General features: G+C 46.3%; 1 protein-coding gene across 5 annotated transcripts in view; it reads right to left on the reverse strand.

Annotated features, from left to right (window-relative positions):
* CTPS1 (CTP synthase 1) overlaps nt 1-15,094 on the reverse strand; it is a 33,323-nt gene that overhangs the window by 2,860 nt on the left and 15,369 nt on the right. For 4 of the 5 annotated variants that reach the window (XM_080653571.1, XM_080653572.1, XM_080653574.1 and 1 more), the window contains 11 exons: nt 11,008-11,159; nt 9,805-9,937; nt 8,466-8,554; nt 7,179-7,273; nt 6,450-6,512; nt 4,164-4,207; nt 2,726-2,822; nt 1,636-1,691; nt 1,447-1,543; nt 756-900; nt 145-231 (listed from right to left, as the gene is read on the reverse strand). In XM_080653571.1, coding sequence (XP_080509697.1) covers nt 147-231; nt 756-900; nt 1,447-1,543; nt 1,636-1,691; nt 2,726-2,822; nt 4,164-4,207; nt 6,450-6,512; nt 7,179-7,273; nt 8,466-8,554; nt 9,805-9,937; nt 11,008-11,159 — 1,056 coding nt within the window. In that variant the 3' untranslated portion in view covers nt 145-146. Of the gene's footprint in view, nt 1-139; nt 232-755; nt 901-1,446; nt 1,544-1,635; nt 1,692-2,725; nt 2,823-4,163; nt 4,208-6,449; nt 6,513-7,178; nt 7,274-8,465; nt 8,555-9,804; nt 9,938-11,007; nt 11,160-15,094 lie in introns of all 5 variants that reach the window. The other variant, XM_080653570.1, reaches the window with a different exon arrangement.

A 15,094-nucleotide genomic window follows, 5' to 3' on the forward strand; every position in this document is an offset into this window, starting at 1 on the left:
ACTTGATGCCCACAATGACCGTACCATTTTCATTCAGATAAAAATTTTAACACTAAACTCATGATATTCTTATAATTCTAGTGTTATCACCATTATAAAAACCAACAATAAAAACCTAAAGCTTAAAAATAGCACATACGTTACCATCAGTCATGATTTATTGATGGAAACTTCAATTCGGTGATCTCGGAGTCAGGGGAGCTGCTTCCGCTCCTGTCACTGTAGGTGTCCCTGTAGAATTCAGACGGTTTACTCATCATCTCCCACCAAAAACTCGCCTCGTTTCCCTGCTTCTGTAAGCACTGTGCCCATAAGGACACTTCAGAAGGACTCTACTGCATCACTTATTTAGCATAAAGCTGTAGAGCTTCTAGTTACAAAGGTATACATTCGAGCTTTGCTGCAGTCACGATACCTTAGGCCCCAAGCCAGGGTGACTAATTGGTTCTGGGTTAAGGTGCACAGCGGCTGACAACTGCAGCTGGCACCCTGGGAAAAATCACAGTTCCCCTTGGACCACAGGGTCCTACTCAGAACTGTAATCCTGGAACCCAATGCTACAGACGGGGGACTCAACAGTGCTGGGGTAGGTCATGGGCGGCACAGAAGCAGCCTGAGAAAGCCCAGGGACGAGAGGTCACCGCATGTCCCTGTGAGAAGAAGCCTCCAGCCAGGCTCCTGGGCTCGGCTTATCACCAGGGGGTGATGGCTGCTGCATGGAACCAGTGACCACTGAAGAATTAGTGTGACCCGACCTGGGGGAGAGCCTGCAGCCCTTCTGGAGGTAATGCGGGAGCCTCCCCACGGAGGCCAGGAGGAGGCCAAAGTACGGCGGGGATGGCTTGATAGGTCTGGACAGGAACTCAGGGTGGTACTGAACGCCAACAAAAAAGGGATGATCTGAAACAGAAACATGCAAGAAACAGCTTCATTGTGTATGTGCACATCACATGTATTAGAGACAAAATCCTATTAAACGTTTCACATTTGCACAGACCCTACAATTATTTGAAACAGCGTCTTGATTGGAGCCCGGGTAAAAGTACCCACAAGATGTGGGAGCAGATGCCCTCTCCCTGCCCGTGTCACCCTCCTGGCTGGAGGCACCTCCTCTCCAGGTCCTGTCCCTGGCTCCCCGGACGTCTGAAGGGTTGGGTCACATTAGATTAGAGGGGCTCAAGTACCGAGTCCAAGCTCCCATTCGGGAGAAGGAGGCACCGAGGCCAGAGCTGGAATGGCTGCTGCAGGAGGCCCTGGCACAGAGCCATCCCGTGGGCCCTGTGTCCCTGGGCTCCAGGCACCTCCTTCACCAAGACCCCCCACCTCCTAAGGCAGTGCTGCTTCCTGATTGTTAGGTCAAGGGTAGCAACTACATTTTTGTATTTCCCCACATGCCAAGAAAACCGTACTATGTTTTCCATTAAATACAACACCCCAAGTAATCACCTTCCAACTCCACAATTTCCATTCTCTCTCCTCCAACATCTTGGCCAACAAACTTTAAGCCCTGCTCCTCCAAACACTTTTTCAAGACTGGATTCACCTGTTGAAGAATGAAGAATAATTTCTCAGCTTATTGTTTCCAAAGCAACAGAAAGGAGAAAAATTTAAAAGTCACAAAGCTCAATTCCTCACCTCAAATCTGTGGCGGTGCCTCTCTTCCAAGTAATCTGAATCTCCGTAGAGTTTCCCTGGCAAAAAACAAACAGCCAAAACCATGCAGATGTGAAGAATTCTGATTTCACACACACAACATCTATTCGCCACCACATCCTGCTCTCCACTTTACTTGTATCATCTGGGCCTTTTGAAGATTATTTCTGATTCTCCTGCCACCTCAGCCACCCGCTCGCAGCAGCAGTTTAGGCTGAGTTTGGGCTCTGACTTTCCGACCACATGGAGACAAACTGGAACAGAAACAGACTTTCACCACCACCCTCCCACCTGAGCAAACTACCCTGGAAGACAAATCAGGAGGCCCCGAACATCCAAAGCCCTGAGAGATGTCTTAGGAGCTACACAGGTGCCCGTCAGGCCGGCACTGTGCGGTTAATTCACAGCCGTCAAAGCTCCGCAGCCCCTGCTGGCTACCACGAACAAGCACTGCACCTACACGTGGCCGCTTTACAAACCCGCACGCGCTGCCAGGTGGGAGCCCCAAACCCAAGCACGTTAGAGATGGAGGACTGACGGGTCACCTACTCAAGTGACTCAAACTCTGCTGCTGCTGAATCCCCAGACAGAGCTGCCTCTGCTAATATGAGCAGACAGAATTGTCCCAGTGGGCAAGAAAATGACATCTTCACTTTCTTAAATATATTCCTCCCCAAATTTTCCCTAAATCTTTAGCACCTGCTAGTACTTTTAGAATTAAATCTATTTAGATTGAACTTCATGAAACCGCCATTTTTGTGGGACAACAATTCCACATGGTTCAACCTCACAATACAGGAAAGGAAGAGGTTACAGTGGATTTCACCTAACTGCCTCATTCTGGTGACTCGTCCACACCCAAGATCCCCCGGTCCCGACTGCACTGCCTATGACCTTCCTAAGACCCACACTGTGGCTTTGCCTGCTTCAGTGCATCCTAAAAACGCAGACTGGAAAAGGAAAGGAACTTCTAAAGCAAGAACAGAAGCAAAAGCACCAGAGCCCAGCACCCCCCCCAAGACACACGTCCTGGAGGTGCCGAGCCGAAGGCCGCCAGTGGGGCAGCGCTTACTCATGACGGAGTTCTTAGTCTGAAACAGGGTTCTCCTCTTGCCCAGCCGCATGGTGCCGCCCATCTGCCCAGGATTGTGTTCTGGCATGTCTATGACCTGGTGAGTGAAAAACAAGCATGCTCTCCAAACTCTGCTTCCGTTAGCCGGACCACCGCACTGCATGACATGAGCCCGGAGGCTCCAATTCCCCAGCGGTTCCTGCTAAGGGGCGTTTGTCACAGGGAGAAACGCCCCCAGGAATCATTCTAACCTTCACTGGGTGGGGGCTGGATCCTCCCGCTGCCCTCATGAGCCATTCCTGCCCCCAGCACTGTGGACCCAAGTGCTGCTGGGCTGTAGCAGTTCTCAGGAGGACCAACAGCCCAAGTACACCAGACAGGTATGTTATCACACGCTCCCTCCCGCTCCATGAGACCGATGAGCTGCTCAGAGGCCAGGGTGCTCGTCTAGGGTTCACCGAGCCCCGACAGCTTAGTGAGCGCCTCAGAACAGAGCGGCCGGGGCCCCCAGCCCTGACAGTCAGTCCACCACCCAGTCCTGTGCTCCTCTGACCACCGACTGACCTCTCTGTGTCCTGTTCCTCCTCCACCCCCACCACATTTCAAAACCTTTGTTTTTCTCCTCCTGAGGTCTTAGTGTTAGCAAAGTTCAAGTTCAGGTCAACAAGCATACACTGATGCTGTGGAAGTGCCTTGAGATCAAGAGCTTTGTCCATCTTGTTTAACACAGCGACCTCAGTGTCAAGAACAGGCCTGCGCCCGGGGCTGGGGATTCAGACAAGAAAGGCACTGTCCCTCGCCCCCGAGCCACGCTCCTCTGGTGGATGTCACCCGAGTATGCCGTCTCAAAGGCCTCTGGTCACCATTACACAAATCAGTACTATATTCCAGAAGTTCTTTAATGATATGCCCATTTCCCAGGGATGTTGGGAATTAAGTGAATCAATATATAGGGGTGGGCAAAAATAGGTTTACAGTTGTATGTGAAAGTTTATTTTTATATTATTATTTACTCTTGTATTATAGATTTTTCCACATGAGCAACTGTAAACTTACTTTTGCCCACCCCTGTATAAAGCAGTGAACAATGCCTAGCACTATAATAAGTGCCCATAAGTGTTTCATATCAGTATTATTATAAAGAACTCCTGGGAGCTAAGGGGAGTGGGGATGGAGAATTATTTTAATCAGGACCTCCCTCCCCGGCAGTTGGCTAGGGTGGTACCTGTCCTTAACTTTTTGTGGCAAAATGGAAGAGCAGTGAGAAATCACACAATGAAAAAGAAAATCCTTCCTATCCAGTGGGTCTGAAAGGCAGGACCTCAGGGCCCTTTGGGACGGACCTAAGTGGTCTCATTTCCTGTCTCTAAACATCATCTTCAATAAATGTCCCTTCCGCACCATGTAAGACCTGGTGAGACTCAAACACTGGACTTACCACAGGATGACTGGTATTGGGGTTAAACTCTGTAGAATTGGCATCTGAAAAATAAAAAAACATTTGTGTTATGAAAATAATTACAAGCAAATCTGATTTTTTAAAAGTTTGATTCCTAAGCTCTAAATCACAATTACCCTCTTCAGTTTAAAGTCATTCAGTGATTAGAACAAAAACTAGGAACAGCGTTTCAAAGTTATAAAATAAACACACAAATGCATTTTTTTGCATTACACTGTAACCCTCTGGGAGGTCAAAGCGGTACAAAACGGGGACATGGAAACCAATGACATAAATAATCTTTACTTAGATAACACGTCCTTATGACGGTTCGTATACCGTAATCTCAACTTTTTTCCACTTTTCGTTTCAGACTGTCTTTTTCAAAGATGGGCAAGAACTATCTCTTTCGTACTCAGCATCTTATACCAGGCCCTACTCAACTGCCTCACTCAATAGCTAAATCAGAAATTAGCTGATTTCAAAACCCAAGTAACCTTTCTATCCTTTACTGAACTTATCATCTGACCATAAGCAAAACCACGAAAGACTAACAGGAACCGCACCCAGCTCCTGGTTCTGTGTGTCTGTTCGTTCTATCTGAACATGCAGGGCATCGTCCTCCTGCTGGGCCCAAACCAAGGCCAGGACTCAACTGAAGGAAAGCTCCTCACCAGGTCACTCATCCACCTGGGAAGCCGAGTGGTAGCAGGAGGGTCAATGGTGCCCAGAGGGCCAGCTCTAGGGCGGTGGGGGGTAAGACAGTACCTGCCAGCTCAGAAGCCAGAACCTAAGGGCACGCTGCCTACAAAAGTGAGCCACCATGCCCTTAGCTCAGAAAAAATGTGAACTGAGATCAGCCTGTTAACAGCGAGCTGGCCACAGGAGGATCACAAGTACTTTGTAAAGCCAGACCACTGGTTCTTTCCTGCTGGTTCACTCCTTCACGTTGCTTTGTTTTTCTTAGAACTCCTAAGGTCTTTCTGAAAATCTAGTACCTGTCGGCTGGGCTACAGAGAACAAAGGGGCTGCGGCACTCTCCCAATGGTGGCCCCAATGAGCCACACCCCGAGTATTCACACCGCGAGGTGTTTTCCTTGGCCACAGACATCAGCAAGCTCGACAGGGGCTTGCACAGTGGGCTTGTCATTGTGGAAGCCAGTCTGTCTCCATGCCGTGAGGAAGCTCGGCTTGAATTAGTGACTGAGGAGCTGGCACGTGGAGAGACCTTGGCGATGTCCCTGCTGGGCAGAGCTAAGGGCAGGGCTGGGTGATCTCAGCCACATTGCATGGAGGAAACCAGTCACCTCACAGAATACTGGGAAATAAACCACTGTGTTGGAAGCCACCAGTCTGGGGATGGTCTGGACACAGTGATACCCTTAGCCAGGCAGAGCTGACATGATTATTTCCCATTTCCAGGCCCTGTGCTGGGACTATTTACGTATAACTTCATTTACTAGTTATAACCATGTGAAGTGGATACCATTATTAACCCATTTTATAGTAGTAACAGAGGCCCAAAAAGGCTAAGGAATGTGCCTAGAACAGCCGTGGGCAAACTATGGCCCGCGGGCCGGATCCGGCCCGGTCGGCTGTTCTATCCGGTCCGCAGAGCCGAAAGAGCGGAGGGTTCTCTTGCTCTCCCCTCCGCTCCTTTACTTTGAATTTATATTAGTTCACACAAACACTCCATCCATGCTTTTGTTCCGGCCCTCCGGTCCAGTTTAAGAACCCATTGTGGCCCTCGAGTCAAAAAGTTTGCCCACCCCTGGCCTAGAATCACCCATAATCTATAATAATAAAAGCGTAATATGCTAATTAGACTGGATGTTTGGATGACCTTCTGGACGACCTTCCAGACAAAGCTGGGGCTGCGAGAGCTGAGCCCCTTGCATGAATTTCGTGCATCGGGCCTCTAGTAAATGATAAAGCCAGAATGGAACCCTGGTCTAACCAGCTCAAGTTCATAAAAACTGCATAGCCTCACACAGGCCAGAGTTCTCTCGCTGGACACGAGCTCAGGGCGCTGGCCATGGTGATAAAGTGTGAGGATCTCCAGAACAGGAAGTGCCGGGACAGAGAGCTAGCTCAGTTGGGCTCCCTCCTTCCTGGGGTTTCGCTTGGAGGAGGTCCGCTTTCCCTCAATAAATGTCCCCGTTAATGCACCCCAAGAGGTACTGAGAGACCGGGCGGGCCTGTCCTTCTCCACAGCTCCCAGTGACCCAACAGGCACCAGGCTTTGTGCTCTCCAGGGATTTAAAAAGTTTTTAAGTAGACACTTACCTTGCCATCCCAGCACATTTCTTGAAAATTCAACCACTGCCAACTGCATGCCTAAGCACACGCCTTGCAGGTGGGAGAGAAACAGGAATGAAGCTCCACGGAAAAGGTGACATTCCCACATTTCCCACAGCCCGCCTGCGACTGTGTCCTGCTTGTACACAGCATTCCAACCACAAACTCTCTTAACTTCCTGCTATGAGCAAGTCCCCCTGCTGTGCTTTATCTGCACTGGATTCTAAAAACTGGACCCAAGTGTATGTAAAGACTCCAGATTTCAGAGGTTATTCAATTCCAATATTCTATTCAGTACTTTAAAAAGTCAAGTTTTCCTACCCCTTTTATTCAGTTCCCATTTATACTTGGTCACGTTGAAAATTCCTAAAACTTACAGCACAAGGAAGCATCTCAAATCACTTCGCTTAATTACAGTCAACTGGTGCTTCAAGTGAGGATGGAAAACAGTTCCCCCAGTCTTGCCTAAAGCCAAGTTCAGTAAATAAACAGGATTTCCTAACTGACACGTCATTCTTTGAAAATTCCATGACACCTACATGCAACTCACAAGTTTAATGTCTCATTTTAAAGGAGGGTTTGAATTTCTCCCACACAGAACCAAAAAGGCTTTGATTGAGTGACTACCTGGAAAGATGGCACCTGTGTATGGGTCTGGAGATCCCGTTTCACTTACAGGCTACAGGCACCTTCCTTGTGCTCTTTTCTACTTCTTACCCAGAAAAGGCTTCTTCTGCTTCCGAGCCCAGGAGATAGCTTGGATTTTTCCTTCCGTCCCTCGAACACCAAATCCCCCCGGAACCAGCACTCCACTGTTCAAGAGAGCAGACCACAGGCGACCCCCTTTCCACCAGTCCAGCTTGCAATGACCAGCCAAAGAGCCATTTCCAAGACACAGAGGCCATGAAGTTATTCCATACACTTTGATACTGGACTACGTCTGTGATTTCAGGCTGCCAACAGCCGAATGGAAACACTAAGAACTTAGAAAACACACACAAAACCATGGACTTTTCTCAGTGATGTTACAAAGTGCTAACAAGTAAAAAAAGATGGCACGCAAAGTTGTAATACTGCTACCACAGTATTTGTCCCAGGCTTGGCCTCCTTCCTAACTTTTAATCTGTATTACTATAAGTGCCATTTTTTTAGCCTCTGGGCTTACTGTGCTCCCCAGGTAGGAAGGGGCCTTTCCTGGTCAGCTTGAGTGCCACATTGACCTGGGGTCTCAACCACAGCTACATGGTCCTGTAACATTCAATTCTTCTGGTGAACTAGAAATTCTTGCTCATGTTTTACGATTATAAATAGCAGCTGCTGAAAACAAACTACTTATGAGGCTCTACCAACAGATACTAATCAAATCTTCTTGATGAAAATCTCTCTATATAAAAACCTAAGTGATCAAAAGACCAGTCGACCAGTTGCTATGACGCACACTGACAACCAGGGGGCAGACGCAGAACCTCATGTGGCTCCAGCCCTCCCCCCCACCCTCCACCCCGGCCAGCCCCAATTGGCCTTGATCAGGGCTGGCCAGCCAACCTCCCACGGCCCCACCCCGCCTCCCCACCTACTGGCCCAATGGCCCCAATCAGGACGGCCAACCTCCCACGCCCCACCCCCACCAGCCTGTCCTGATTGGAACCTCCCACCGCCCCTCCCCCCGGCTGGCCAGCCAGCCTCCCATGGCCTCTCCTTCCCGTGGCCAACCTCCCACCACCCCGATTGGCCCTGATCACCAGCCAGGCCACGAATTTGTGCACCAGGCCTCTAGTCTTTAAATAAACCTCACCAACAGATGCAATAAAACTAGAACAAGTTCTCTTCTCTCCAACAACACGGATGAGCTGTATTTTGGTAAGGTTTAAATCATCCAGTATGCAGTCTCTTCAATAATTAAAGACATTTAAACAGCAGATTTACTGCCAGCACACGAAAGCACAGCACTTTGCCTACGGACACAACCTGAGACCCCTGAAAGCCAAGGGCAGAGCTACTCACTGAGCGCTGCAGAGCTTCTGCCAGGCCTCGTGGTAGCGCACAGGCTCCTCCTGCAAGGTGCTCGGCTCCAAGTCCGTGGAATCGATGTACTGGGTGCAGTCAGACAGGAGGGAAGAAGCAGGTTCATGACGCCAGAGCCGCAAACTGATCTTTCATAATTTCTGAAGAGTATTATCAATGCCCCATCTTTCCCAATTTTAAAGTAGTTTTAAAATGATACTTGACTTTCAAATCCTTTCACTCACACCTAAGAGACCTCCCTGACTTTCTAGTCACCTCTCAGCTCCACCATCTAACACAGGAGAGGCACAGACTACCTCCAAGTGATATAACAAATGAATGATGCAAAGAACTAGCAAAAAAGTAAGCCTGGCAGTGTAATGAAATCCCATAATTCTTTAAGAACGTGTAATAGTTCGTTCTACAGGAATCTGTTCACCAACACAAAGCAAACTAATCTATCACCCTGGGAAACACTGGAGAAACAGGCAAACCCCAGCGTCGCTGGTGAGGACACCTGCTCCAGCTGGGGAGCTGAGATGCTGGGGGAAATGTATAAAAGGGACAGGTGTAAGGTTTTCCAAAAGAGCTAACAAACACAGTACTTCCTCTATGCCAGGCAAAGCATTAAGCACTTTATATGAACTCATTTAATTTTATAATAGTCCTATGAGGAAGGTGCTATCACTATCCCTTGTTAAAGGAGAGGAAACTGAGGCACAAAGAGGGTTAAGTAACTTGCCTGGAGTCACACATCTTGTAAGCGAGGGAGCCAGAATCTGAGCCCTGGCTGTGTACTCTGGAATCCATGGACCTCGACACACTACCGCCTCAAGGAGACAGGCAGGGGCCATGCCTGACAGTCCACCGCTCGGCTTCTGCCCACCACATCGCAGAGCAGGTAACTGCTATTTACTGGGTGCTGCCCCATTCCAAGCACTGACTCAGCGACTAGACATGTGTTTTTGGAGAAACCTCCCAGCTCTATGTGGTGGATATCAGCATTCCCACTTCACAGATGGGTAACTGGTACCAGCAATTGTGCAAAGTGCCTCTGGCCAGCCAGGGCTCCCCCATCCCCTTGGGGCAATTTTACTTGGTTGCTTGATATTCAGATCCAAGCATTCACTGTCTCTCAGCTTCTATTCTGACCATCTCTACCTTCATTATTTCCTAAAAATGCTCTACTGTTCTCTGAAAGCCAGGGGCCCACCATAAATCTTTTCAATCCTAAAAATAAATTCTGAGCTTCAAAAATATAAAGCAGATACACAGCATCTACGGACTGCAGACAGCCTCCCTGGTCATGCCTCAGCTGCACCAGCACCACCCTCCTCACCTTAATGTCCAACTTGTGGTTGATGGCCAGGGCGGAATGCTCCAGGGCTTTAATGACAGAGGCGTAGGAGTCTGAGAACTTAGTGTACTTGCCCACAAGGGCAATAGAGCAGGTCTCCAGCAAGCGATCGTATCTATCAATCAGAGGTCAAGAAACCACACATTATTTAGAATGTACATGACCACGTACATATGACCACGAGACCTAAATTCCTTTTTAAAGAGAAGAAAAACAAGTCTGGGAAGAATTTACTGGAAGCAGCTATTATCTGAGTCCTATGTACCCAGCAGTAAAGAGCAAACAATTTTCAGATCAATGTGGCTGGCTTTTTAAGAAAATGGGATTTTAGAAGCTGTTACAAAGAGATGGCTTCAAAATCTCACACAAATTGTTTTACAAGAAATTAAAATCCCAAAGGACAAAAAAAATGACCAACAGTTCACAAGGGTTAATGTGTGATGAAGGGTATAGTCAAATATGTTATAGGACATCCACACAATAGTCCATATTCATTACATTATAAAATGTAATCAGCAACAGAGCAAAAATATTTATAATATTTTATGAAAAAAGTCCTAAAATTGTGTGCCATTTTTGTAGCTACATGAAGATATGCATGTAAATGGACAAAGACTGAAAGGGAAAATGTCAAAATGAAAATATCACAGCAGTGGAATGAGTGGCTCCCCGTCCCACATGCTTACTACACCCAGTGCTCTGGGTGCTGTGTGAAGATGTCTGCTGTGAGATGTGACAACTGGGGACAGTTTTCAAAGTGGTAGCAGAAGACTGACTTCCTTGCTGATCCTTTTCTGGTGTAGGGTGTGACATGTTCCCAAACACAGCTCAGATATTTGGGATGCTACCCAGGAGTGTTCCAGCCACGGCCAGTCATCTGTGTGGGCTCAGGCATGTGTGCTAACCCACTGTCACTAGGGCGCCTGGTGAGTTTCTAGTCGACCGGAGACAAGGGTGTCAGTGTGTAATCAGAACTCACTTGTGACCTGGGACCTAGGCCAACTCTACCAGGACTTCCTTGTCCATGTTACAACTACATGAAGGTTGAGAGCCTTTCTTAATGCTCCTTACCATGTATAACCTTTTCTATCATGAGTTGATACCACAAGTAAGAGCTGAATTCCCTGAGCCCCTACAAAAAAGAGAAATAGGCTAGAATTCCCAACTCCTTATTATGAAGCAAACCTGTCAGCCATTTCTTTCCACTTCATCAGCATTCTTCGTGGCTGCCTCTCGATAGGAAGGTCAAGTCTTCGAAGAAAATAATCTACAACCCCCTGCTCCTCTAATAACAAGGGGACTCGGTAGATGGACGAGACATCATGGACACAGATCACCTGTTTAAAAAGCAGCAAACGTTATTTTACAAAAACTAACTGGGCTGACAGTTTCCTACTAGCTATCTGACCTTGAGAAAATAACTAAATTTTAGAGAAAAAAGGGCAATTTTTTTAGAAAAATATAAATTACCAAAACCAATTAACTCAAGAAGAATTAAAAAATAGTGACTGATCTCTTATGAACATGCATACAAATATATTTTTCATAATTTATTTTTATTGATTTCAGAGAGGAAGGGAGAGGGAGAGATAAAAACATCAATGTTGAGACAGAATCATTGATCAGCTGCCTCCATGCCTCCTACTGGGGATTGAACCCACAACCCCAACATGTGCCCTAAGAATTGAACAGTGACCCCCTGGTTCATAAGTCAACACTCAACCACTGAGCCGCAACAGCTGGGTGGATACAAATATCTTAAAAAAAAAATAAAAATCACAAACTAAACTACAAATGTTGTTTAAAAAAGGAATTCATGTTCAAGGAGGATTTGTCACCAGAATAGTGGTTCTCAAATTTGGTTATGGAACCACTTGGGGGAGCTTTAAAAAATCCGTAAGCCTGCTGCACTCTACACCATCTCTGGAAGTAGGAGGCAGCATCAGTATTTTTTAAAGCTAAGTTTCAGAATCACACCACACTAGAAAATTTAACAGTGTGGGGCTCAATACATGAACATATTAAAGGAGAGGAAAAGAATACCTCGGTGGATGCAGGTTTAATAAAAATTCAAAACCTATTCATAATAAAAATGATTGGTAAATTAGAAATTTTATGGAAAGTACAAAAAACCCAGAGCTAACATCATTTAATTTGCTATTTAATACTAATGCAAAAGTCTGGAATAAGTCAAAACAGGCCACTATCACTATTTTTATTCAGTGATGTACTAGAGATATTAGCCATTACAATTAGATTTTAAAACATGTATATGACCTGAAAAATAAACAATTATCACTAACTGTATACAATATTATTGTTTAACCCATAAAAAAACACAAGAAAATGTATACGTAAACAATCAGAACTAACAGAATTTAATTAATGTTAGCTTGCCTTGAAATCAATGGGCAGAATTCAGCAGGGTTTCCTATACATGAATATATCTACTCAAGAAATTTAATTTTTTAAAATATGCCATTCACATAGTAAATTATAAATACCTGTGAATAAACCTAAAGTCTTTACAAAGATAAACAAATCTAAAAAGCACCTTTATAAAGAAAATTATACAATATTAGAGGACCAGTGCACAAACTCGTGCACCAGTGGGGTCCCTCAGCCTGGCCTGCAGGATCAGACCGAAACCGGCTCTCCGACATCCCCTGAGGGGTCCCAGGTTGCGAGAGGGCGCAGGCCAGGCCGAAGGACCCCACCGGTACACAATTGGGGCCGGGGAGGGACGCTGGCCAGCTGGGGAGGACTGTGTGAGGGCTCCAGGGCGTGTCTGGTCCATCTCACTCAATCGCAATTGGCCAGACCCCAGCAGCAAGCTAACCTACCAGTTGGAGCGTCTGCCCCCTAATGGTCAGTGCACATCATAGCGAGTGGTTGAGCGGCCTTAACATATCATTAGCATATTACGCTTTGATTGCTTGAACGGACAATTGGACGACCAGACTCTAAGCATGTTAGGCTTTTTATTATATAGGATTATTGAAGGATAGTACTGTCAACAGATGGAGCTAGAACTGGATATAGGCAAAAAGATGACTTTCAACTTTTATTAAAAAGTTACTATATATAAAAGTTAACTCACAATGGATCCTAGACCTAAACATAAACCTAAAATTGTAAAACTTTTATAAGAAAACATAGAAGAAAATCTTTATGATCTTGGTTAAACAGAGTGCTTAGATATTATACCAAAAGTAAATCTATAAAGAAAAATAAATGGAGTTCATATAAATGTAAAAGCTTTTGTGCTTCCAAAGATACCATTAAGAAAATGAAAAGACTGGGAGAAAAAAATGTGCAAATCATATCTGACAAAAGTTCAGAATATATAAAGAACTCATAACAATAAGACAAGCAACACAATTTAAAAAACAGGCATAAGATTTCAAATTCAAATTTAAATATAGAAATACTTGTCACATTTTTGAAGTGAATAATTTTAATGACAACCTATTCTATTACAGAATTTAATTACTTCATTTGCTAGGATAGAAATATCTAAAATAATTGAAGAAGTGCAGAAACATTTTTCCCAGTCTGTTGAGATCTTGCTTCCAGGTGTGACCTCTGTTTTGGCTCAAATCCTATATTAAAACCCTAATATGCAAATCGACTGAACAGCAGAATGACTTGCAGGAACAACTGGTCACTATGATGTGCACTGACAACCAAGGGGAAGACACTCAATGCAGGAGCTGCCCCCTGGTAGTCAGTGCACTCCCACAGGGGGAGCACCGCTCAGCCAGAAGCCAGGCTCACAGCTAGTGAGCACAGCAGTGGTGGCGGGAGCCTCTTCCCACCTCCGCAGCAGCACTAAGGAGCAGCGAGCAGCCGGGCAGTAAGGGGGGAGTGAGGGGTGGAAGGGGGGGTCCCAGACTGCGAGAGGGATACTCGACTGTAAGAAGGATGTCCGCCTGCCAGCTTAGGCCTGATCCCCTGGGGTCCCGGGCTGCAAGAGGGCACAGGCCAGGCTGAGGGACACCCCCACCGCCCCCCGCCCCAGTAAACTATAACAAACTCATAAAAATTTTCTGCAGGTTTGGACATTCTTACTTTGACAAACATAGCCACTTCAAAATGGAGTCAGATCTGCCATCCCAAAGGAACTGCCTTGTATATCTTACTCCTCAAACCTTTAGGATGTTTAAATAACACCTCTGGACTGAGCCAAACCGACATTGCGTTCCAAACAATTGTTTGCAAAGCTAACAAGAAAACACACATTTTGACTACCAGACTGAAAATTAAAGGCATTGTTTAAATTAGCACCACCATGGAGAAACCGAGATGGCGGCATAGGTAAACACCTAAACTGCTGCCTCACACAATAATTTCAAAACTACAACTGAAAGACAAAATAGACATCATCCAGAACCAAAGGAAGGCTGACTGAGTGGAAATTCTACAACTAGAAGGAAAGAGAAAAGCACACTGAGACTCAGAGGAGCTGCAGAAGGCAGAAGTACGGAGGCGCGCACGCGGAGAGGGCTGGCAACTGAGTACACGGTTGACTTTCTCAATCGGGAGGAGACAAAAGCTCCTGACAGCTCTGAACTCCAGTTCTGGGCGAGACTCTGGGGACCCAGACTCATTTGGGGAGAAACTGGACTGTCTGGCAGCGGGCAAAACTTGAGGGCGGCTTTCTCTCAGAGGTGCTTGCAGCGATTACCATGGGACACTGAGAGCAGGGGCCTCTTAGGGCAGGGCTGACAGGAAGCCATTGCTGACTGCTCCGCCCTGGGACTCCGCCCCATCCAAGCTGAGCACAGAGACTTTTGCAAGTCTTGTCTCATAAGGGTGTCTCCAGCACAGAAGTTCTCCCAGCGTAGACACAGCTGATCCTCACAGCCAATTGGCCTGGAGGTCAAATCCTCCCAGTGATACCAACAACAATCAAGGCTTAACTACAAGACTGTGCACACAGCCCACAAAGGGGTGCATCAAGAGTGTCCACCTCAGGTAACTGGGAAGGCTGAGCCACTGGGCCCTATAGGACACCTAGCACACAAAGCCACTCTATCAACTCAGGGAAGCAGCCAAAATGCGGAGACAAAAAAACAGGTCACAAATGAAAGAAATGGAGGAAAGCAAATGACTGGATATAGAGTTCAAAACCACGGTTATAAGGTTTTTCAAGAATTTCCTAGAAAAGGCCGATAAATTTAGCGAGACCCTCGAGGATATGAAAAAGGACTAACTAGAAATTAAGCATACACTCACTGAAATAAAAAATAATATACAGAGATCCAACAGC

This window comes from Plecotus auritus (assembly GCF_963455305.1).
Source record: "Plecotus auritus genome assembly, chromosome: 2".
NCBI lineage: Eukaryota > Metazoa > Chordata > Mammalia > Chiroptera > Vespertilionidae > Plecotus > Plecotus auritus.